Source organism: Ranitomeya variabilis, chromosome 7 (assembly GCF_051348905.1).
Source record: "Ranitomeya variabilis isolate aRanVar5 chromosome 7, aRanVar5.hap1, whole genome shotgun sequence".
Taxonomy (NCBI): Eukaryota; Metazoa; Chordata; class Amphibia; order Anura; family Dendrobatidae; genus Ranitomeya; species Ranitomeya variabilis.
This window is the reverse complement of record NC_135238.1, coordinates 31,216,114-31,239,513: the sequence shown is the minus strand read 5'-3', so window position 1 is coordinate 31,239,513 and position 23,400 is coordinate 31,216,114. Positions and strand designations below refer to the sequence as shown.

The window sequence follows — 23,400 nt, the reverse complement described above, 5'->3', positions numbered from 1 at the left end:
CCCAAACCAGTTCTCCAGCTTTGCACTAATGAGGAGCAAAAACCATGAAACACGTTTCTGTAAATGGGAGTTTCTGGTTTGGCTGAAGCCCTCCCTCTACAGGAACGCTCGGGTGCAGCTCTCCTGTGTTCATTTTGAGGCGGCTTATCTTGTGGAGAAGAACCGTTGGAAATCAGACACGCCGGATCCCTCTCTCCCTGACGAGATTTGTCGTGCGAGCTGGGAGGCCTCCGTACACATTATGTTATCAGCCAAGTTTGCTAATAGATCCGTTTACAGCCCCTTTAAGGACTGACCTCCTGTCGGGGGACCCTGATATCTTCTCCATATATCGGTCAGATAAATAACTATCTGCATGGATAATGGAGAGGATAACCTATGTGTGATGTATTTATGGAGCAGCAGTCCGGGGCTGCTATTTAAAGAAATCCAAAAAGTGCACAAGTTGTAGTAATACTCCATCTAATATTACCAGAAGCTGAACAAGCAGCTGACACATCGAACCCTGCGACCACAGACGTACACAGGCAAATACCATCGCCATGTGATACGCAATCACACATCAGGACTACTTCTGGTATTGGTGACATCAGGCGCAGTTTTTTTTTTTTTTTTCTTAAAAATAATTTTTGCAATTGGATTTCATCAAAAATGTTGCACCGTTTGCCTTCTATAGTCACTAAGTCTGCAGCCAACAATAAAAAGTGCAACAGAGTTAACTGAGAACCTGTCAGGGAGCTCGTTCTGGACAGGGAAGTTTGTCTCCTTTATCTATCCTTTTCTGAACTCCTCTCAGCGGATTTACAACCGCATCAAAGTTCAGCTCTCCAGGATAGAACGAGCTCACTGGTGGATCCTCCGTTATCTCATTCCGCAGCCAGCAGGTTATAAAAGCGGCAACATTTGTAATGAAACCCAGTAGCAAAAATTATTTTTGTTTACTTGTATTTTGGAATAAAAATAATCATAAAATCGCCCCCCGATTGTGCTCATTTAAAAAAAAAAAAAATGTAAAAAAAATTCTAGTAAAAACATTGGGGTGCAGGGAAGTGAATACCATAAAATGCTGTATCACGGCTTGTTCAATCCCCCTCTGCTTTGGTGGTCTTCACCCCATACTGATCCTACAGTGATGACGTCATCAATCCATGTGACAGCTGCAGTCAGTCACTTGTTTCAGTGGTCTTGTGCCATACATGCGAGTGTCAGCAATGGCGCTAGTGATTGGCTGCAGCGGTTACATGCGTGTACGGCACATTCTCTCTATCGAACCAGTATACAGATGTTGTCAGGGACCACCAAATGCAATGAGGGGGTTAAAGGAGTATAACAACTATAGTGATTTCATTTTTTATTTTTGTTATAACATTTATTCCCTGCACTTATCCAATTTTTCCCCATCCCAGACAACCCCTTTAAAGGGAATCTGCCAGGTTTTTGCTACCCAATTTGAAAGCAGCATGATGTAGGGGCACAGTCCCTGATTCCAGTGATGTGTCATTTATTGGGCTGCACAGTTTTGTATAACCCCGCCCACACCACTGATTGGCAGATTTCTGCATATGCACAGGGTACCCAAAAAGCAGCCAATCAGCTTTGGGGGTGGGGTTATAAAGAGCTCATGAATATGAAAGACTACAGGTAGTGATACTCTCCTGATGATAAAACTGATGTTATGTGAACAGTGATGATAAATGAAGCAGTAGTGCACAAGTGCGACCACCATTCCTATCAGCAGAGGGTAGAAGTGGTCGCACATGCTCACTACCACTTTATTCACAGAGGGGACTGCGGGACCCAAACTCTCCTGATCAATGTGTGTCCCTGTGATTATTCATTTATCATCTGTCCAGCAGACAGGCGACATAAAATGTCTTTTGTAGCAATGTAACTGGGCAGCCCCTTTAATGAAGTCCTGTTCTTACAGCAGCCTCTGCGAGTGAGCAGAGACCGGACTGAAGTCTGTTATTATTTCTGCTATTGGGAGGAGGGCTCTGAAGCATGAACTGCTGGCCTGTGAGGAGGAAGACCCCCGCGGAGGTGCTGTATGGACCTGCTGAGGGCGCTGGGAAGTTTTCATTTTACGCTGGAGCTTCGCAGTCATATCGTTAGATCTCAGACACAGCAGACACGATGATACAGGTATGGGTTAATGACTATGATGAAATGCTAATGTAGCAGCTCATTCAAGTCTGTCCAGGGAAATCTGTTCTGCATCTAAGTCATTGGATAGAATGGAACGTTCCTTATTATGTTCTGGGGTCTCGGGTAATAAAAAAAAAATACTGGCCACGCTGATCACCTCTCCCGCCGCCGCAGCGCCCTCCTCTCTTCTACAGCACAGTGTGCACAGCGTTCTCTTTGGCTCTTTTAGGCCTCTGATGTCACAAGGGGTGACAAGTAGTGACTCCACGGTGTGCGTCCTGATGTCAGAGGCCCGTCGCAGAGTGTACTCCGTGCCGAAAGAACAAGATGAAAGGAGCTGCATGGAGGATGGGAGCAAGATAAATAAGTGGCGGCATTTTTTTCCCCACTCCTTTCCCGACCATCTATAAAAGGGGGCCAGTCCGCCATCATTTTTTCTTAAGGAAGCCACCCCCCCCACCCAAATAAATTTGGATTCAGGAGTAATGCAGAATGATCCCTGTGTTGGATTCGCTTGCAATCCTGAAGCAGCTCAGCCCAATGGCTGAGACTTGTCATTTAAAGGCCAGGTAACCCTTTAACTGCTGCAGGTAAGAGCCAATGGGACAGGATCAAAGGAGTGGTCCCCTTCAGAACTGAAAAGTGGGGGGGACCTAAAAAGCACCCCCGGCTGCCTATATACTATGGCCCCAATTCATCAAGCAGTTTCCGCCAGGTTTCTGGCATGCAACGGCTTAGAATGACGCAATTGTTTTGTGCAACTTGTAGTTGCACACAAACTTAGCCATTTTTCCACCACTCCCTGCCAACTTTGACAACTTTTTGAAAAGCAGGCAAAGCTTTGTTGGTGAAGAGGGGGAAGAAAAGAAGGGGCATGGCCAAATTCATAATTTACGCCCCCAAAAAGTAGTGTAAAATATGACAGAAACAGGATTGGAATACAATTATTCCGGTACCCCCCCCCAAAAAAAAGTAATGGGGTATATTACAAAAATTGATAATTTTGCAAAGAGCTGAAAATAAAAATAATTATTCACTCATAAAAGGTTCCATTCATTTTGATGGCTTATTGGATGCAAATGTTGATGTAAGATTCAAAAAAATTAAAATGAGAGAAATGACTGTGAAGTCCACAAAATGTGACGAGAAATTCTGAAGAGGAATGTGCACAGTCACCCAAAGGGCCACAATCTTCTTGCTCTGTGCTATATATTCTACCTTCCTATTTGGGGAGTCGGACTTACATGTACTCTGTGACAGGTGCGTTGCTCACGGTATGGGCAGCCGCTGGGATACTTGTCTCGCTGCCGTAGCTGCTCCCACAGCTGTACAAACTGGGCATGTGCACCCTGTAGAGGTTGTCATGAGTCTGTCGAGTCCCTGGGGTGGTGGCCTCCTCGTCTCCATCTTCATAAGTACCCCTATCAGAAACAAAAACGAAAACCAGGCAACCGATTACCAGTGTGAATTTATAAAAAAAAAATGCTGCCAACCTCCAATATTAAAGCTGTAATAGGTGAAATAGCGTATGTAGAAACGGAAAAGTGGAAACTCAACTTCTATTATTTCCCATAAAGGAAAATAAAGGATCAAATTCCAAATACACGGACAGAAAGTGTATTAGAGACAAAAATGCTATCTGCTGTACAGCCACTAGGGGGCAGAAGAGACATAGGAATCAATAGATATACCGTAATGTATAGATTAAGAAAAAAGGTTACTTATAGGACCAAGAGGCCAAAAAGAGTGGCAAGAAAACTGCACAATTGTGGAAAATCCCAAAATGTCTCTTTTTAGAGCTCATGTTATAAGATAGTATTGGTAGACCACACATTAGGAACTTAGACAAGTCGTTCCCCAGAATGACCCAAAACGCGTAGTCCCCAAATAAAGGTTTTATTTACCAAGGCCCTGAAATGTAATCTACAGCCCTATCTGCCTTAAAAAAATAAATTTTCTGTCATTTTTACTTTCATGTGTGCCTCTTACTGCTGCTAATCCCCTATATTAGAGATAAAATCAGTCTCCTTCCCCTTCTGGCAGCTGACAGGAGTTTTCTAAGCTATACGGCCTTGACACTGTAGAAAGTGTACTCCTGTCCTGACACCAAGGTTAGAAAGCCATTTCTATTGGCTGATCTGTAGCAAAAATGGGATCACTGAGCAGAGATCTGGCCAGAGAGAGTGACTGATCAAGTGCAGTACTCCGCGTCTTCGGTGGACATCCACACTGCTATACACTTCACACACCAGGTGGCGCCATACTGTTCAATTATTGTCCAATATTGCCCTTTGGTAAAGGAATTTTGGGTAAAACCTCTTATGATAACCAATCCCGTCGCTGACTCACCTCCTCTGCTGCCAGGTATGGGGCACACTGCAAACTATGGAGCTGAACATCAGGGCAGTGACGAAGGAGAACAGTACCAGGTAGATGAGCCCCTCCACGCCATCGTAGCAGAAACCAGTGAGAGACTGGACGTAATCCTTAAGGGGGGAAACAAATGAGACGTTTTAACCTTTGAGATCACCGGCATAAAAGTGGCAGGCACGGTGAGCATGGGCCTTACCAGATGTAACCCGCGGCAGTCCACCAGAGCCGTGAGATGCTGCAGGTTAATCTCCGTAGAGTTGAGGACTCCCTGTATGTTCACCAGTTTATCCTATGTGCAATGAAAGGTTAACCTGTTACGGCGCCATTGACACGTCAGACCCAACAGGTGAGACCACCCACGGACCCTCCGCCAAGGACTGGTGGAAGGCTGAAGGTGTAGCGTGGGGATAGACGGCTTACCATGGACTTGGGGTAATCTTTAACGGCGGACCTCAACAGATCCAGGACATCATCCTGCATCTCCACCAGGGCTTTGTGGCCGCTCGACAACATCTAGAAGAGACCCACAAGCACGTTACGGGACATTTCTACATCAAGGTCAGAGCTTTCCCAAAATTGATCTTATTCAGACCCCCGTTCTCCAAATCGTGCAGGAACTACAACCACGGGGTTGCTAAAGGGCTCTCCAAGCTTCCAGATGCTTACACAGGATAATGACATATTAAAGGGGTATTCCACAGGATTTGCCAGAAATATCTGAAAACTCATGGCGAAAATGGACGCACCCCGGTCTCACCACATCTGGGGGAGGACAGTATACAGTGCTAGCCTCACTTATCAAAGTGGAGATGTCTGCTGTGTGAATCACATAAAAGTGAATGGAAGAAACAAAACAAACATGAGTGTGCGGTCACTCAGCGAACCCAGGCCGCTCTACATGGTCACATCTGGTGCGCTGCAGGTATGGGGCACGCTCAGGAGAGGGGTCATTCATCAGGCGCCCGAGTCCGACCGCTGCAATCAGAGGTAGCTCGGAATACAGCAGTTTGACCTCTTAGACACCGCTGTGCTTCATGCAAGTGATCGCTCGGTTCAGGTCCCCTATGGGGACCAATAAAATAGGTGAACAAACTAGGTAAAAAAAAAACTAGGTAAAAAAAAACTAGGTAAAAAAAACTAGGTAAAAAAAAACTAGGTAAAAAAAAATTAGGTAAAAAATAATATATAATAAAAATATTTAGTTCATATACTTCAGAGGTTACCGTATATCAACCCCATTGTGTTGGAAAGCAAATTACATCTAAGGAAAAATTTTTTAAAAAAGTATTAAAATTTGGTAATGTCGAGTGTTAAAACTAATAAAATAATATAAAAACAAAAAAACAAACAAAAACAAATGTTTTCTTTTTTATCATTTCTGTGCCATCCAGAAAAACAAACAAACAGACAAACGTTTTTTGGACCACAAAACAGTAATGATAAAACAAATAAGTTATAGATCTTGGAAGGTGAAGAAAAAAAAAAAAACACTCAATAAGTAAAGAAGAGCAACAGGGACTCTTTCTCCCAAGGACTCATGGAAGCTTTGAGTCGGCCCTGGTCACACCTCTTGGGCCTGAATCTAGAAGACATTAATGCGGCGTCATGGCTGCAGCTAAAGCCACAGAGACCAGGGCAGCGGTGGAGACTCCGCGCTGGACCCAGAGAGGGTCAGCAATGCTCAGTTTGGGAGTTTAGAACTAAACATCTGCGTATGGCAGAAATTTAGTAAAAGAGGAAATCCCTGATAATACACCACCTCTTCCAAAATGCAGTGGGTCATAATCATGCGGGATGGGGGGAATCATGCGGGATGGGGAGAATCATGCGGGATGGGGAGAATCATGCGGGATGGGGAGAATCATGCGGGATGGGGAGAATCATGCGGGATGGTGAGAATCATGCGGGATGGGGAGAATCATGCGGGATGGGGAGAATCATGCGGGATGGGGAGAATCATGCGGGATGGGGAGAATCATGCGGGATGGGGAGAATCATGCGGGATGGGGAGAATCATGCGGGATGGGGAGAATCATGCGGGATGGGGAGAATCATGCGGGATGGGGGGGAATCATGCGGGATGGGGGGGAATCATGCGGGATGGGGGGAATCATGCGGGATGGGGGGGGAATCATGCGGGATGGGGGGAATCATGCAGGATGGGGAGAATCATGCAGGATGGGGGGGAATCATGCGGGATGGGGGGAATCATGCGGGATGGGGGGGAATCATGCGGGATGGGGGGAATCATGCGGGATGGGGGGGAATCATGCGGGATGGGGGGGAATCATGCGGGATGGGGGGGAATCATGCGGGATGGGGGGGAATCATGCAGGATGGGGGGGAATCATGCGGGATGGGGGGAATCATGCGGGATGGGGGGGAATCATGCGGGATGGGGGGGAATCATGCGGGATGGGGGGGAATCATGCGGGATGGGGGGGAATCATGCGGGATGGGGGGGAATCATGCGGGATGGGGGGGAATCATGCGGGATGGGGGGGAATCATGCGGGATGGGGGGAATCATGCGGAATGGGGGGGAATCATGCGGAATGGGGGGGAATCATGCGGGATGGGGAGAATCATGCGGGATGGGGGGGAATCATGCGGGATAGGGGGGAATCATGCGGGATAGGGGGGAATCATGCGGGATGGGGGGGCGGAATCGTGTGGCGGGGGCGGGAATCATGCGGCTTCAGCTGCAGACGTACGAGGTAACATAAGCGGCATGAGGTCAGACCTACCTGCTGGAAAGGATTAGCAGATCCGGGGTTGCAGAACAGATAGTAGTTTAAAATTTCTAAAAGAAAAAAAAAAAAAAAAAAAAAAAAAAAAAAAGTGATATAAATAAATGTATAAAATCTCTCCGCAGCCGGAGCCGTGACACCGCCACAGGATTTGGGTCTTATCAGCAGAACGCAGGCGGCAGAGCATTTAGCATAGAGCTGAAGGTCTGCGGGGAATCGCTGGGGATGGAACCTTTTCCATTAGATATACGCGGCACGCTTCCATCTCTCACTTCTACAAGGGCGATTAGACTCGGCGGGAGCCGTAAATGGCCGCCCGTTCCATCAGCTTCATTTACAGGAACGGTTCACATTTATGCAATAATAATTAGCCTTCTAATTCAATGATGGCCGGAGAGCCGGTGGAAAGTGGCCAGATTTACAATGTGGCAAAACGAGTGATCAGCCAAGAAAACGTGTCTGCCTGGACGTAGATCTGAGCAACAGCAGTGGTTGTATGGCGCCGGTGATGGCACACCGTGCCAGACTGGCCTCTTGTGACATATCAGGCTGCTCCCAGTCAGATATTGGCAAATACATCCAATTAGAAATGTATTACAGTTCTTCTGATTAGCCCATGTGCAGGGCATTGCAGTAGCTTAGATATCCATCGTTGCGATCACAAAAACAACTAAGTGTCACTATATGACCGATCGTAACCATGAATACCTGAGCTACTGCAATGCCATGCACATGGGTTAATCAGAAGAACTATACTACATTTCTAATTGGAGATATTTGCTAATATTTTTATTACATCCGCTACATATTGAGATAGGATTTCGGAGATGTGAACACCCCTATAATGCTAAGAAAGTCAACATTTCATTCAGAGTTCAACATACCCCCTGCACCCGAATGCATACAAATACATGGCTGTGACATATAGATTCCTTGTGTGTCACCCCTATTTACTCTGAGATGGTCATTTTGCAGCATTTTGGAGTATGGCGCTCCCAGAAGCATTGGTAACTAAATAAGATTTCTTTGGAGCCTACACTAAAATTCCTTAAAGGCCTCGCTCCGCACGACTCCACAGGTTTGTTTAGCATCTGAGTGAACAGGACAGCTAGAAATGGAAGTCTGCAGAGTCGGCAGACGGCACGGAGGGGAAGGCAGGAGACGTCCTGGGATACAGCGGATCCTGGAAGCATGGCCGCCCCCCCACCCCACCGCCGTCTCATTAATGCCTTCTCAATGCTAATAAGAAGCCGCACTCGTCAGACACCGCTGCCTCATTTCACACCTTGGATCTGATAGATGTAAAAAAATTTCAAAGCAAAAAAGGGGAAAAAGAAAAAAAAAAAAAAAGTCTGACCCTGAAAAAAGGCAACCATGGGAAGCGAGGTATAAAAATAGAGAGAAGAAGGTAGTGGGAAAGCGAGGAAAGGGCTTGTCCTGGCTTATGAAAGTGATGAGCTATTCTTGTTCTAGGCCATCAATATTAGATCGGTGGGGGTCCAACACCAGCCCCCCCCCCAACTAGCCTCAGCTCTGGCAGAGCCGAAACCGCACAGCTCCGTACACTGCGTAGTGGCCGCTCCCGATACTGCAGCTCAGCGCCTACTGAAGTGAATGAGAGCAGAGTTGCAGTACCAGAAACAACCACTACACGGTGTACAGAGCTGTGCTGCTCCAGCACCATTAACCCAAGCTGACGAGAGCTGATCGGTGCGGGGGATGGGTTGTAACGCACCCCACTAATCTGATACTGATCACATCTCTAGGCAGAGAGGGGTTGATGGGGGGAAACAGAGGGGGAGATAGAGGGAAAGAGGTTAAGAAATACAGAGATGGGGAAATAAATAGGGAATAATGAATGTAATCACTGCAGAGGTTCAGAATAAGTATAAACCAATACTGATGCAAATCTCCATGCAATTATGGCATCCATCCTGTGCCGGCCTCTCATGCGGAGCCGACATCTGATCACAATCAGCCATAACGTCACGTCGACAGTTTGGGCGCAATCATGACATTGGAGACAATACATCAGGTCCACCCCCAGGTAGTAAATGTTCTATCAGACGCCGCCCGCCCGACACACATCCAGAGAAATGTCCGTCCTCTCGTGCCTGGTGTGTGGATGAGGAGCATGCTGAATATTTCATGCCTCCTCCCGGGAGACGCGGTGCATGCGGCCGGTGGACAGATGTGCTGGATAATTCATGGCTCCTTCCACCAGCTGTTCTTCTCTTTGCTGTGCGTCTCGCCCGGCTCGGTCATTACACTGTAATTAGCCGAGGGCAGCACAATTCCGGCTTCCTAACCTGCATTAGATCATGGCTAGCAAACGGTCAAGAACATTTTATTGGCAATAACGCATAGTATAACGATGTTAGGAACAGCATCAGATAGGAAAGTGGCTCGTGTTGTAGGATGTATACAGCGCTAATGCGCTTCGTGAAATTAGAATCATATGGCTGCTGCCTTCCAGAAAATGCACCACCATTCTTAAAAGGTGGGTCCTGGTATTGGTATTATTCCACTGAACAACTGCAATACCAGATGCTGGTACCTTAGGGCAGTGGTGGCGCTCTCTCTGGTCTGTAAAGGTTGTGATTGAAACTGCAGTATGCTGGCGGTCTATGCAGCCGATCACGGACCTCAGGAGTGATGGTAGCATGTATGTGACCAAAGACCAAGGGCTGTGTATATACCATTGTATAGAGGAGGGAGTTGGGGAATGTGGGGGGAAAGCGAGCGACGAGGGAGGAGCGGAACCGAGGGCGAGAGATGAAGGAGGCGCAGAATCGAGGGCGAGAGACGAGGGAGGTGCGGAATCAAGGGCGAGCGACGAGGGAGGCGCGGAATCGAGGGCGAGCGACGAGGGAGGCGCGGAATCGAGGCGCGGAACCGAGAGCGAGCGATGAAGGAGGCGCAGAATCGAGGGTGAGAGACGAGGGAGGTGCGGAATCAAGGGCGAACGACGAGGGAGGTGCGGAATCAAGGGCGAGCAATGAGGGAGGTGCGGAATCAAGGGCGAACGACGAGGGATGTGCGGAATCAAGGGCGAACAACGAGGGAGGTGCGGAATCAAGGGCGAGCGACGTGCGGAATCAAGGGCGAGCGACGAGGGAGGCGCGGAATCGAGGGCGAGCGACGAGGGAGGCGCGGAATCGAGGGCGAGCGACGAGGGAGGCGCGGAATCGAGGCGCGGAATCGAGGGCGAGCGACGAAGGAGGTGTGGAATCGAGGACGAATAACAAGGCAGGTGCGAAATCAAGGGCGAACAACGAGGGAGCCAGCAAGAAGGGAAGGGGGGGGGGGGGGGGATCTTCGACTAAGGCTGGAGTCACACTAGACCGTAATACGGACGAGTGCAAGGCGAAAAAAAAATTGCATAGCACTCGGCCCAATGTTAATCTATGGGGCAGCTCCTATTATCCATTGTTTTCTCGGCCGTATTCAGGATCCGAATGAAATCGCAGCATGTTGCGATTGTCAGCGTATCTCGGCTGAGAATCGCCAATGCAAGTCCATGGGTGCGAGAAAAAAAAGGATTACACACGGACCATCAGTGTGACTTGCGAGAAATACGCACCGGTGTTCTATAGAAAAGCCGGCAATTCAGTGCAGTGTACAGAAAAATCACACTGACAGGTTACAATTAAACAAATAAAATTAATGTCTACACATAGTATAGGTAGGGGTGTGTGTGTGTGTGTGTGTGTGTGTGTGTGTGTGTGTGTGTGTGTGTGTGTGTGTGTGTGTGTGTGTGTGTGTGTGTGTATATATATATATACACACACACACATATATATACACACACACACACACACACACACACACACACACACACACATATATTATATATATGTATATATACACACACACACACACACATACTGTATATATGTTTTTACGAATATTTGAGGCCATGGATCCATTTATGTCCATTTTGCAAGCCGGCGAGAAAATCTCGCCGTACGGATGCCATATGGATGACACACGGATAATTTTTGGAGAAAAAAAATTGCATACTCGCATTGAATATGGATCACTGTTCAGGAAATTTTCTGCGTATCTCGGCCATCAAAAACAGACCGTATTTTTATACCTTGTGTGTGACTCCGGCCTTACGAGGAGAGAAAGGGGGACCAAAAGTGAGATGAAGCATCAGAAAGTGGGGAGTATGTGGAGGAGGGGGGAGGGGAATCAAGCATGAAAGGGGCTTTACCAGAGCAATAAGGAAAGGAGGAGGTAGAATGCCAAGCAGCACACACATATTTGTGATTTGGGGAGATAAATGCTTCAGCTATACATAGAATACCTATGTGTTCTGGAGAAGGAAAGCAGGGGCGAGGTCTGATGCATTATCCTCCACAGTAATTACTGCACTTGATGGAACGGATCAATCTCGCATTAGAGCGCGCTTAGCTCCAATGTCTCGGTGAGCGGCGGCCGCCTGCCCTCCGTCGCCTCCTCCACTGATGTTTTAAATAAGGTTTCATACAAACGCAGAGTGACAGGCTGCTAAATTAGACATGAGCGAGAGCGGCGGATGAAAGCTTCATCTCCAAAGTGCAAAATCTTGTTACCGGGATGCACCAGAATGTAGATTTCTTGTCCGGTCCCGTACTGGAGCTGTACCGAGTCCGGACACCATGTAAATACGAGAACATTACATTTATCGGCAATAGTGCGGAGTAGCTGGAGATGTCTAGAAGGATATGGATGTTATAAGAGGCAGACAGACACGCATACAGCTATTTGATGGCGCCTTTTACTCTGGCTCAAAGCCATCTTGTCCATGTCCAATTCAATTAACCCATTTTTAGATTTTGTCTGCCTCTGCCCAGCTTGTTGGACTTACTGTCGAATGTGGCGGTGCTATTGTTCTCTCACATCTTGTCTGCTTTTGCTACTAAACAGACCAGTGTTGCTTTACCCCTTGCTTTCAAAGCACCCTGCTGGCATTGAGCACTCCTGCGCAGCTTGCCACTACATGGTTTGCACTGTGCAGGCGAGACCCCAAGAATCAGTGGGATCCCAGCAGCTGGTCCCTGCGGACCATGGGAGCAATAAGCCATAACGTCACAATGTGACATTTCATAGTAAAATAATGTATACAATTGATCAAATGGGGGCCGTATGTCTGAAATTTGCGTTAGCGCAGCCTGGCGGCATAATCCTAATGAAAAACTCTCGCTAATAAGCCATTATGCCGATCACCTGCTATAAAGGGTTAAAAAGCCGAAAGATCATGACACACAGAAGAGAGTATGATCAGCTTAGTGCACTAATGGAAGACGCTGAGCATTAGGGGGGCGAGTGGGGGTCTAATCTTTGTTAATGGAGGCTGGGGAGCAGATGTAGTGTGCCAGGGTGAGGCTTAAAAGGTGAGAGGAGAGGAAACAAATAACCAGCAGTAAAATGTGATATCTCGACCCAGGTCATTGGAAAATACGCCAATCCTTTATTTCACTTTTGCCTTTTAGGCATATATCCCTTTAATCTTTAAACGTCATCTTTATCCTTCGTGCAGAGGGACCACCCCCGTCATAAAGGGCATGTGCAGAGTGCAGACCTCCACATCACTCGGATGAGTACTATGCGTGGTCTTGATGGATAGCACTTGTGCCCGTGTTATTCTATGGGGCTGCGCACATTTCCGATTTTTTTGATCTAGGAATGACTCGGCCCAAAGAAAAAAAAAAAAAATGCTGCATGCATGATTAGCCTCCGAGAATTGGATGGCACCCGGCCATTCAACTCTACGGGTCAATGGAAAAACAAAATCAAACAGCATCAGGATGATATCAGAGTGCGGTCCAATGTTCACGGGCTGATATTGTAGAGAAGGTGGAGAAACCGACCACACTCCGACCACCATAATCGGACGGATTTTTTCAGATGTGGAAGCAGCGGTCGTCTGCACCTGCCCTTATTATTCGATATCCAGCACATACATTGTAGACTTTCACTCCTTAGATTATATTTGCTTGTGCAACAGCTGCTTGACATTGAGTGATCAGCCGTTAACCTGTAAATTGCCAAGGCTTCATCGATCCACTTACCTGCATTCAGGATAGATTTTTCTTCTACGACTTGGGCGACAAATTTGTCAGGGTCCACGCAAAAGTCACTGGAGCCCTTGATGATAAAGGAGACACGGGTTAAACCAAGCATTTTATACCATAGATCATTGAAGGGGGCCGGTCACCACTCGTGACATGTCAGAGTTAGTAAAGGGTCTAAAGGGGTAAAAGTTGAGCTAAGCTCAAGTTAAACTGCCATAGATACATTTACAGGCCATGTGTACAAATAGCCGCTACATATGCAGGAAACTCTACTGCCTCCTATTGGAGGTTACAATCCTACAAGTCAACATTGGCCCTTTAAAAAGCCTTGTCACGTGGCTTGGGATATAAAAGACAAACCAAAATCTACTCCGAAGGGGAAAAAAAAAACTTCGGACAGCTGTTTTGAGATTCTTGCCTCTCATCAGTGCAAAGTAAGAGACCGATTGGCTGGATTTATCCACGAGACCCCCTTTTTGAACGCCATTCATCCACTTTTTTAGCCAGCCTCAAATTTTGCACCAAAAGGAGCAGGAAACCCAAAACAGGGGTCTGTAAATGCAGTCCTTTTCCCTTTGGAGTATATTATTTTTTGGCTTCATAACCCCGCACCATTGGAAATTGTTCACTCATTTCTAAGAGGAACAACAGGGAAACAGTGCTACATGGAGCAATAAAAGAGACATGACCCAGAATTGTATACTACGGGAAAAAAATAATTTACTAAAACAGACATGTCAGTGCCCGGTCCTGAAAAGAATAAAGTCTAATCACTATGTAACTGCAGACTGCCCAATTGTGACAGACCCTTTCATTTTGAGGTGCGTACCACGGCCACAGCAAGCTCCAGACCCATCGATGCCCAACTAATGATCAGCGCCAGGACGCCAAGGAAGCAGACCCTGGAAATAAAAAAAAGACTACATCACTAAAGGACAGATGAGACTTAAAGGGGTTTAGAAAAACATGGCCGCTTTCTTTCAGAAACAGCGCCCCCTCCCCACCATAGGTTGTGTGTAGTGTTGCACCTCGCAGCTGATTGTTGGGGCTCAGTAAGTAAAAGGACTGATCACATCTGACAACATCTTTAGCAACTTTGGAGACAGAAACTACAACTCAGGCCATATGGTGGCCGAAACGTAAAGGCATCACATCACCGGGGGCTGGAGGAGAGCGAGGGTCGGAGGAGGGAGAGGGTCTTGCTCACAACTGCAGGCTACAACCTCACTGATCCCATTCAGCTGTTCTGCAGCCAGGAGAGAACAGCTGCTTTTGCTGACTGCTGTAGTTTTCAGGTCTTAAAGTTTCCATAACAGCTGGATATTTCCACTAATGGATCCAAACTTCACCCACAAAAGTACTAGGGGAGCGAGGTGTCAGGACAGTTTTTTTTGCACTTTCTAGCAGCTTTCAGGAAGAGCGGTCCTCTCACAACAGCATTTTTATTTATGCAGGGTCTCTCTCTAAGTTTCGGTTGTCTCTGAGCTAGTGAGTGGAGACTAGTATGATGTTAGCACACATACACGAGTGACTCCTGCCTCTAAGCAGCACTTGCCAGACATGATATCAGTCTGTATGGCAGTGTATTACACCTCCAGGCAAGGCCTAATGGTGGACTTAGCCGGCCTGCAATAGGCCCCTGGCTGCCTTGGCAGCCTGCTGCAAAACTGTGATCGTATCACTAGACCCCCCCCAATACTTTTACACAGAAGCCCACTGCATATGTAAATCCACTAAGGTGCAGCATCTAAAAGGTTAAACAGCAAGGTTCCTTTACCCTCGGTCATTAGAATAACCAGGCTGCGATTCATATTGCCCGGGGTTATGGCTGCATGAGTCAAGCGACAGATTTCCTTTAATGAGTTTATTTACTTGTTTCCAGTGACATGTCCCTTTAAGGGGTGTATCCACTACACTTTCAAGGGCTTTGAGCTCAAGAAAACATAATGGCTTACAGGGTACAATAACCTGCAAGGAGTTTTAAAAAGGTGTCCACATTACAAAAATCTACATTAACCAGCTTTTAATCTTGCAAAAGCATTATATTGCTCATGTTAAAATAACCATGAGTTACACCCTGTGTTATACTCCAGGGCTGCATTCACAAACCTGCTGATCATTGGGAACACTGCACAAATTGTCATCTGACACATCCCTAACAGCTCCTTTCATGGAGTAGTACCGTTTTCCAATATCAGCTTAATGTACAGTGTCTGGTGTGCAGAAAATTATGTGCCTGTACACTTCCCCAGAGCCAGCAGGGAAAACTCAGCTCAGAAACAGCAGAATTGTGAATGCAGCTCTGGAGAAGGTACAATTTTCTTACACTAGATGCGTGGAGAATCTGCAATTTAAAGACTTCAGAACACAGAAGTGAAATACATCATGACTTAGTACGGGGATAGACGATTGCACCTCTGAAGTTAGTAGGATATATGAATGCAGCTCCGGATCAGTAAAAGACATGGAATACAATTTTTCAGTATATAAAAAGGTCTAATGAAAGGTGTTTAAGGTAAAAGTGGCTTTAATCTATGGCAGCTATATTTTGGATGTCTGAAGACAATGACATTTGGAAAGCAAGCCATGTACCTGTCCTTTAAGGCAACTATTCGTAATAAGCTGTTCTGTGTATATGCACACTAGGTAGAACACCATTTCAGGACACCCCGTGACTCAGTCTGCAGGCTCTCTCTAAATTTCAGTTGTCTCTGAGCTGGTGGGTGGAGACTAGCTGCTCTAATGTCCCCCATACAACGCACACACAGACATGAGGGATTCCTGCTCACCTGTGTCTGTGTAGTACTTGTTTAAAAGCAACTGCAGCATAAAGGACATTAGCAGCACTGAGCTGTATAGCTGTGAATCCAGCACTGGAGTGAGAAACACTTACTAGAAAGAACAGGCAACTGATCGGTCACCTTTTATCACTGTGCTGTTGCCTTTTCCATAGACTTCAATAATCAGCTGTAATCTGATCCCTCAGTGAGCTGGCGATTTGCCTGGTTTGGATAGGTATGGCTTTTAGCAGTTTTTCAGAGTGACTAATCCATTCTGGATAGGCAGAGGGCAATGGAGTGGCTCAAGAGATATTTCTCTGATAATACAAGGTTTAATGTGTTTTTATTTATTTATTTATTATTGAAAAGTTTGTTTAATTGACAATTTTTCAGTCCGAAACATTGATTAAATGAAGAGGATTTTTAGGATTTATATTAAACAAATCCTAAAAGTACTTTTCATTCATTGTTTTGGACAGTAAAACTATTGATTCAACAAAAGTCTTAGCTGAAGGAGACAAGAGTCAAATTCCAGGTAATCATTTTCTCTTAACGTAGTTAGAAAACAAAGAGAAAGTTTCTCGCCATCTGACACCTCTTTGCCTGTAACCTGAGCGCAGCGGAGACTTGTATGCAGGCGAAAAAGATGCTACATAAGAGCGAAAACACTTCAAAGTACAGATACATAGTCAATGAATTAGTAATGAGGATTACTTTGAGCTCAAAGCCAAGCAAAAAAAAAAAAAACTTCCCAAAAGCTGCAAGGCAAAGGTATCGCGGGGCTACAGGGAAATCCTGTGCTATGGAGTCATGCTGTGAACTCTACATTTAGGGTATGTGCACATGTTCAGGTTTTTTCGCTTTTTTTGCGATAAAAACGCTATGAAAACTCATTAAAAACGCATACATTATGTATCCTATCATTTAGAATGCATTCTGCATGTTTTGTGTACATGGTGCGTTTTTTCCCGCAAAAAAAAACGCATCGCGGTAAAAAAAAGCAGCATGTTCATTAATTTTGCATTAAGTTTTTCCCGCAATTCTATGCATTTGGAAAAAAAAAAGCACAAAAACGCATGAAGAAAACGCATGCAGTTTTCTGGCAGAAATGTCCGTTTTTTGTCAGGAAAATTTCTGCTAGAAATCCTGACATGTGCACATACCCTTAGGGTATGTGTCCAAGTGCCGTTTTACATCCGGAATAGCAGCGGATTGAACGCTGCATGGAGCCACAGCGTTCAATCCGCAGCATCCAGATGTTACAGCATAGTGGAGGGGATTTTATGAAATCCCGTCTCCACTATGCACCCGGCGGCCCTGCAATAACGGACATGCGGCGCGTCTTTTTAGATTGCAGCATGTCCGTGTACCTTGCGGCGACGCTGCAACGCCGCAAGGTAAATCACAGGGCCCTATGTGTGGGGTGCGATGATGCCAGATGTGTGCAATGAACACATCCGGCATCATTGCGTCTCCAGAAGGGGGCGGAGCTTTGCGCGGAGCAAGTTTGCCGCTCTGTCCAAACCGCCGGCCATCCTGAAAGTGGACACATACCCTTAAAGGGACAACGGTAGAGTGAGAAAACTACACAATGAGCCTTGCCACATGGATAACATGCTAGCAAAAGCCAAAAAAAAAATCTAAAAAAAAAAGATGCCTGTTTTGGGGTAGGTGCCCCTCATTAGTGCACAGCAGGGTTTGGAAGCCGAATTGATGGCTGTACTGTGTTTCCTTACAAGGCGCAGTCTCATCCTAAATGGGTAAAAGTGATTGAAAAAGTATGAAACTGTGGAATTCACTTTTAATTAAAAAATACTCGCCGTTCTTAAGGACGTTGCTGTTCATCGCAGTCACACAGGTGGCCGGTTTCCTAGGCTAGCAGTGCAGCACTTACAAACTCTTTGCTATACAGCGTGCAAACGCTGCCATGAAGCTTGCCAGATTGCTGGACTCAACCAGCTTCTTGTCCCTGCGCTTAGCCGATTTTACAGAGACAAAACTGTCTCTAACGGAGTAGTCAGATCGCCATATAAATCGGATCATAATGCACGGACTGGCCGGCGGCCCTACCGACCAGAGAGTGACAGCTGTATATATATATTTTTTTTGTGGTCACATTTGGTTCGGGAGAGTCCGAGCATTGCGGTCTTATTTGTATGGCCATCTGACTGCGCCCTTAGAGAGAGCTCACAAACCGAACCACCGATTCAGCCATGCCTGTCATTGGTCCAAAATGTCCATCTCCACCTCAACAAGCAGCAAGGTGGAAAGCAAAGGAGCAGTGTGCTACTGAAGACGTGACTATGACCTCAAGGAGTCCTACTGTGTCTGGAGTCTTAGGGTCTGGCACACGTTGCGTTTTTGGAAAGTTTTTTTACTAGGCAACTTTGTCACATAACCTGAAGGATTTTCTAGTACAAGCAAAGTGAAAGAGATTCTTACAGTCTCATACACATGTTGCTTATTTTTTTTACGTGCAAATGTGGCAAAAAAAAACCCCCAAAAGTATTTTACACTGCGTTTTTCTTGCCAAGCGATGGTGCAGATATTTCTGCAGTAAATACTTAAAGTGTGCACAGACCCTTATTCACAATGCTCTATGGAGAAAAAGCAGTGAATCCGATCTCGCCCAGAATGTGGGAAGCTACCCGATAAGTCAGTGGGGCGGATTTAATATTGTGGCAGAGCGTAGACAGTGAAAATACACCGGATTTTGGTGCAACTTTATGCATCAAGGTTGAGGGGCGCGACTTAAGATGCATCAACACTTGGGTGCAAAAAAAAGTTTTGCCAACGGAAACATGCCAGATTCATCGCCCGGCGTGAGCCGCTGTGATAAATCTGTCGCATTTTCAGACGTCTACTCTAAGTCTGCACTGGCTAAATTGGTCTGACCTTTTAACAAGTCTTTCAACATAACTAAGAATATCAGTGTCATTAGGAAACCACCCCCTTCCCTCACACTTATGGCAGAGAGCTAATTTGCATAATTGTATCCCAGGAAGCATTGCTTTCACTCCATTCACAGCTCCATGAAGATAGTTATTCCACGCTAAAGCTGAAAAAATATAGGAGAAATGTCAGACTTGTTGTAGTCGTCTATATAAAGCTGCCGGTGCTGCATGCACTTGACGGCATCATTGTAATCAGGGGTTTTAGACTTTAAAGTAGGTAAAATATATGAATCATAGCATTTAATAAGAGCACATTCATTGGCGAAGTTCGCCTTCCCTCCCGGGGACAAATGCACCATTTATTAATTTATTTCTCCTTTTCAGATAAAAGATTAGACAAATATCTGACACAGTGCCAAACACCAGCCGCTGTGCGTAACCATGGAAATCACATCAAAATCCTAGCGCCTGTAGAGCAGAGGCAGTTTCGTACAGTTTAATTTTAATATAAAACTACACAACAGGCCTCAAATCTGTCTGGAGGTAATACAGGCCTCGTTGTCCATAGCAACCAATCACAGAACAGCTTTCATTTTACCAGAGCAATGCGAGAGATTAAAGCTGAGCTCTGATTGGCTGTTGTGGGTATGTGATAAACGAGAAACAAATACTGGCTTCTTAAAGGGATATTTCAGACTATACAAGTTAATCACCTATACACTTATGATAGATGTGGGTCCTGTGCTGGGACCCCCACATATTGTCACAACAAGGGACTTGTGTCCTCTATCCGCAGCCAGGAGTAGTTGAATAGAGGGGCAGGTCGCACATGCATTCTGCTACTTCACTCAGAGAACATGCCCAACCGGCCTTCGGGCTGTAGTCATGGAAACAATGGGGGAAGACAAGCGCCTGATGATTGAAGGGGGCCCAATAGTCCGATTCTTAAACCACACACAATTTCAAAGATCTTCCCACAAGGCCGAGTTTAAAGGGGTATTCCAACCTCAGACACTCATGGCCAAAACATACGGCATTTCTAGATATCCAATTCACGTCTATGGGAGTTACAGAACCGCAGATGACAAGCGCGGGGCTGATTTAGTAATCCTCTCCATTTCAGGGGCCGGGAAAGTCAGATATTACATGTCAGCCATGAACAGATGCACAGGTTTACACCAATTTACAATTATTAGTGCCCAGTGTACCATTTTAGGGGTGCTCATACATAACTCATTGGTCGGCCATTATACATTTTTTTTTGTAGTGAAAAGGATGTAAAATTGTGCAAAACAGCAATTCTGTCTTTTTTTTTGAAGAAGAAGAATCACAAAATACAAAAACATTTACAGAATATTTTAAAGTGATTATCAATTTAGTATAGAAATGCGAGTGCGGGAACAACTTTTTGTGCGCTCTATCTCCTTACGGGATGGACCCTGCCTGGCCCCTGTGCACTGATAAATTGAATACACTAGGAGCATTCAAGGGTGAGGTATGAACAGTGTGAACAATTCTTTTCCCCATTTTTGACAAATTTAACCATGTGTACGTATTTTTTTAAATTACATTTTAGCACTATTTGGGGATTCTTAATGGATAAACCATATATTTTAAATGAGATATTATACATTTATTTTGGAAAAAAAAATATTCTCTTTCGATTGCTCACATAATACGCAACAACAGTCTTGCATTGCTGTGTATTGCTGTCCGTCACTGTTTGACAATCTAAGGCTATTAGGGTATGTGCACACGTTGCGGATTTGGCTGCGGATCTGCAGCAGATTTGACGCTGCGGATTCACAGCAGTTTTCCATGCGATGTACAGTACCATGTAAACGTATGGAAAACAAAATCTGCAGGTGCACATGCTGCGGAAAATACCGTGCGGAAACGCTGCGGTTTATTTTCCGCAGCATGTCAATTCTTCCGCAGCGTTTTACACCTGCTCCATAACTGGAATAAGCAGGTGTCAAACCGCATGTGAAAACTGCACAAAAACCGCGGTAAATCAGCAGGTAAAATGCAGGGTGTTTTACCTGCAGATTTTTCAGAATCTGAGGGGAAAAATCCGCACACGAATCTGCAATGTGTGCACATACCCTTAATGAAATACACAAGGCTGACACCAGAGCCTGTGTCAGGCCCCCTGGGTGCAATGACAACTTATCAATATCCAGTAAGAGAGTCATGGGAGAGACAGATCTAACGCTCTTACCACTTGATTGTATAGGCCACTATTGATCACAACGTCCTCTCCATTCCCAGGCACTGGAGGTGGCGCTTCAGATTTGGGTTACTGCACACAGCCAACGCCGGTGCCACAGGCTAAACTGTCAAATCCACTTTATGTTAACCTTCAGATGAAAATGCTATATATACACATATACGCACCAGGGTTGGAAGGAGTAATACCGCTACGCTGATAAAATACCCAGAGTCATACATTTGGACCAGGACTACTCACCCTGCCAGAATCGCCTTCGAGTTTCGTATCAGGCCGAACAGCACCAAGAGGCATATGAAGACATGAAAAAGGAGCAGGCCCAGGTACCCTAACCACCTGGAAAAAGAAGACACACATTCAGCCAATGCCCATGTATAACATATAAGAAGACGAATGACAGCTGGGGTTGAAAACGAGGGCTACCAACCTGTCACCAGATGGTGGCCCACCAGTTATAAAGGCCAGCCCCAGCTAGTTTGTATAGTCAGGGTTGGGACAATGGACAATATAAAATACTCCCAAAAACCTTTAGGGAAAATAAAAAGTAAAAGTATAAATCTCGTGTTTTATAAAGTGGCCATAATAAGCAGTGACGGGGCTCGTTAAAAACCAAAGAGTGCAGATAAAGTGTTCAGCTGTGACTGAAAGGGAACCTGTCACCCCCCCTCCCCAGGTGAACTAAAAGAGCCACCTTGTGCAGCAGTAATGCTGCATTCTGACAAGGTGGCTCTTTTAGTTCTGGTTGCTGTAACTGCCGAAATAATCAGTTTTGTAAACGCCTGCCTCCTTGACTGAAGAAAAGGTACGGTATTTAGGACAAATTACAAAACTGATTATTTCTGCAGTTACAGCACCAATAACTAAAAGAGCCACCTTGTCAGAATGCAGCATTACTGCTGCAAAAGGTGGCTCTTTTAGGGTACCGTCACACAGTACCATTTTGATCGCTACGACGGTACGATTCGTGACGTTCTAGCGATATCGTTACGATATCGCTGTGTCTGACACGCAGCAGCGATCAGGGATCCTGCTGAGAATCGTACGTCGTAGCAGATCGTTTGGAACTTTCTTTCGTCGCTTGATCACCCGCTGACATCGCTGGATCGTTGTGTGTGACAGCGATCCAGCGATGTGTTCGCTTGTAACCAGGGTAAACATCGGGTAACTAAGCGCAGGGCCGCGCTTAGTAACCCGATGTTTACCCTGGTTACAAGCGTAAACGTAAAAAAAACAAACAGTACATACTTACATTCCGGTGTCTGTCCTCCGGCGTTCTGCTTCTCTCCACTGTGTGAGCGCCTGCCGGCCGGAAAGCGAGCACAGCGGTGACGCGGTGACGTCATCGCTCTGCTTTCCGGCTATGGCGCTTACATAGTGGAGAGAAGCAGAACGCCGGGGACAGACACCGGAATGTAAGTATGTACTGTTTGTTTTTTTTACGTTTACGCTGGTAACCAGGGTAAACATCGGGTTACTAAGCGCGGCCCTGCACTTAGTTACCCGATGTTTACCCTGGTTACCCGGGGACTTCGGCATCGCTCCAGCGCCGTGATTGCAACGTGTGACCGCAGTCTACGACGCTGGAGCGATAATCATACGATCGCTGCGACGTCGTAGCGATTAAAATGGTACTGTGTGACTTGTCACCTAGTTAAAAACGCCTGGGGGGGGGGGTGTGTGATAGGTTCCCTTGAAGCGCTTCCAGGGGGCCGCGTGTCATCACACTGCAGAGGATTTACCTAGAGCGACCAAACCTGCTCAGTGCTCGATGGAGATTCGATGGATTAAGAACTAGTCCAAATGTGACTGATAGACAAAAGCTTAGTCAGGAGCGAAACGGCTCACTATGCCATGAATGGACAACAGTGCAAAGTTACATCGAATGTATTCTGGATTTCATCCAAACCTAACCAAAAAAAAGGATCCTGGTATTACTAGCGGATGAGTGCTCCTTAAAGTGGTGATGAAGGTACAGCCAGGGCTGGAAGGTGGGAAGATAAGAATACGAGAGCGAGCGACCAAAAGAGAGCGAGAGCGAGCGACCAAAAGAGAGCGAGCAACCAAAAGAGAGCGAGCAACCAAAAGAGAGCGAGCAACCAAAAGAGAGCGAGCAACCAAAAGAGAGCGAGCAACCAAAAGAGAGCGAGCAACCAAAAGAGAGCGAGCA

General features: G+C 46.0%; 1 protein-coding gene across 5 annotated transcripts in view; it reads right to left on the bottom strand.

The window, feature by feature from the left end:
• The window catches only part of TTYH3 (tweety family member 3), an 84,630-nt gene that overhangs the window by 20,141 nt on the left and 41,089 nt on the right, over positions 1 to 23,400 (bottom strand). For all 5 annotated transcript variants that reach the window (XM_077274758.1, XM_077274759.1, XM_077274761.1 and 2 more), the window contains exons 5-12: positions 21,474 to 21,569; positions 14,159 to 14,231; positions 13,327 to 13,402; positions 7,265 to 7,320; positions 4,939 to 5,031; positions 4,715 to 4,807; positions 4,495 to 4,631; positions 3,390 to 3,566 (exon numbers count right to left, since the gene is read on the bottom strand). In XM_077274758.1, the coding sequence (XP_077130873.1) occupies positions 3,390 to 3,566; positions 4,495 to 4,631; positions 4,715 to 4,807; positions 4,939 to 5,031; positions 7,265 to 7,320; positions 13,327 to 13,402; positions 14,159 to 14,231; positions 21,474 to 21,569 (801 nt within the window). The remainder of the gene's footprint in view (positions 1 to 3,389; positions 3,567 to 4,494; positions 4,632 to 4,714; positions 4,808 to 4,938; positions 5,032 to 7,264; positions 7,321 to 13,326; positions 13,403 to 14,158; positions 14,232 to 21,473; positions 21,570 to 23,400) is intronic.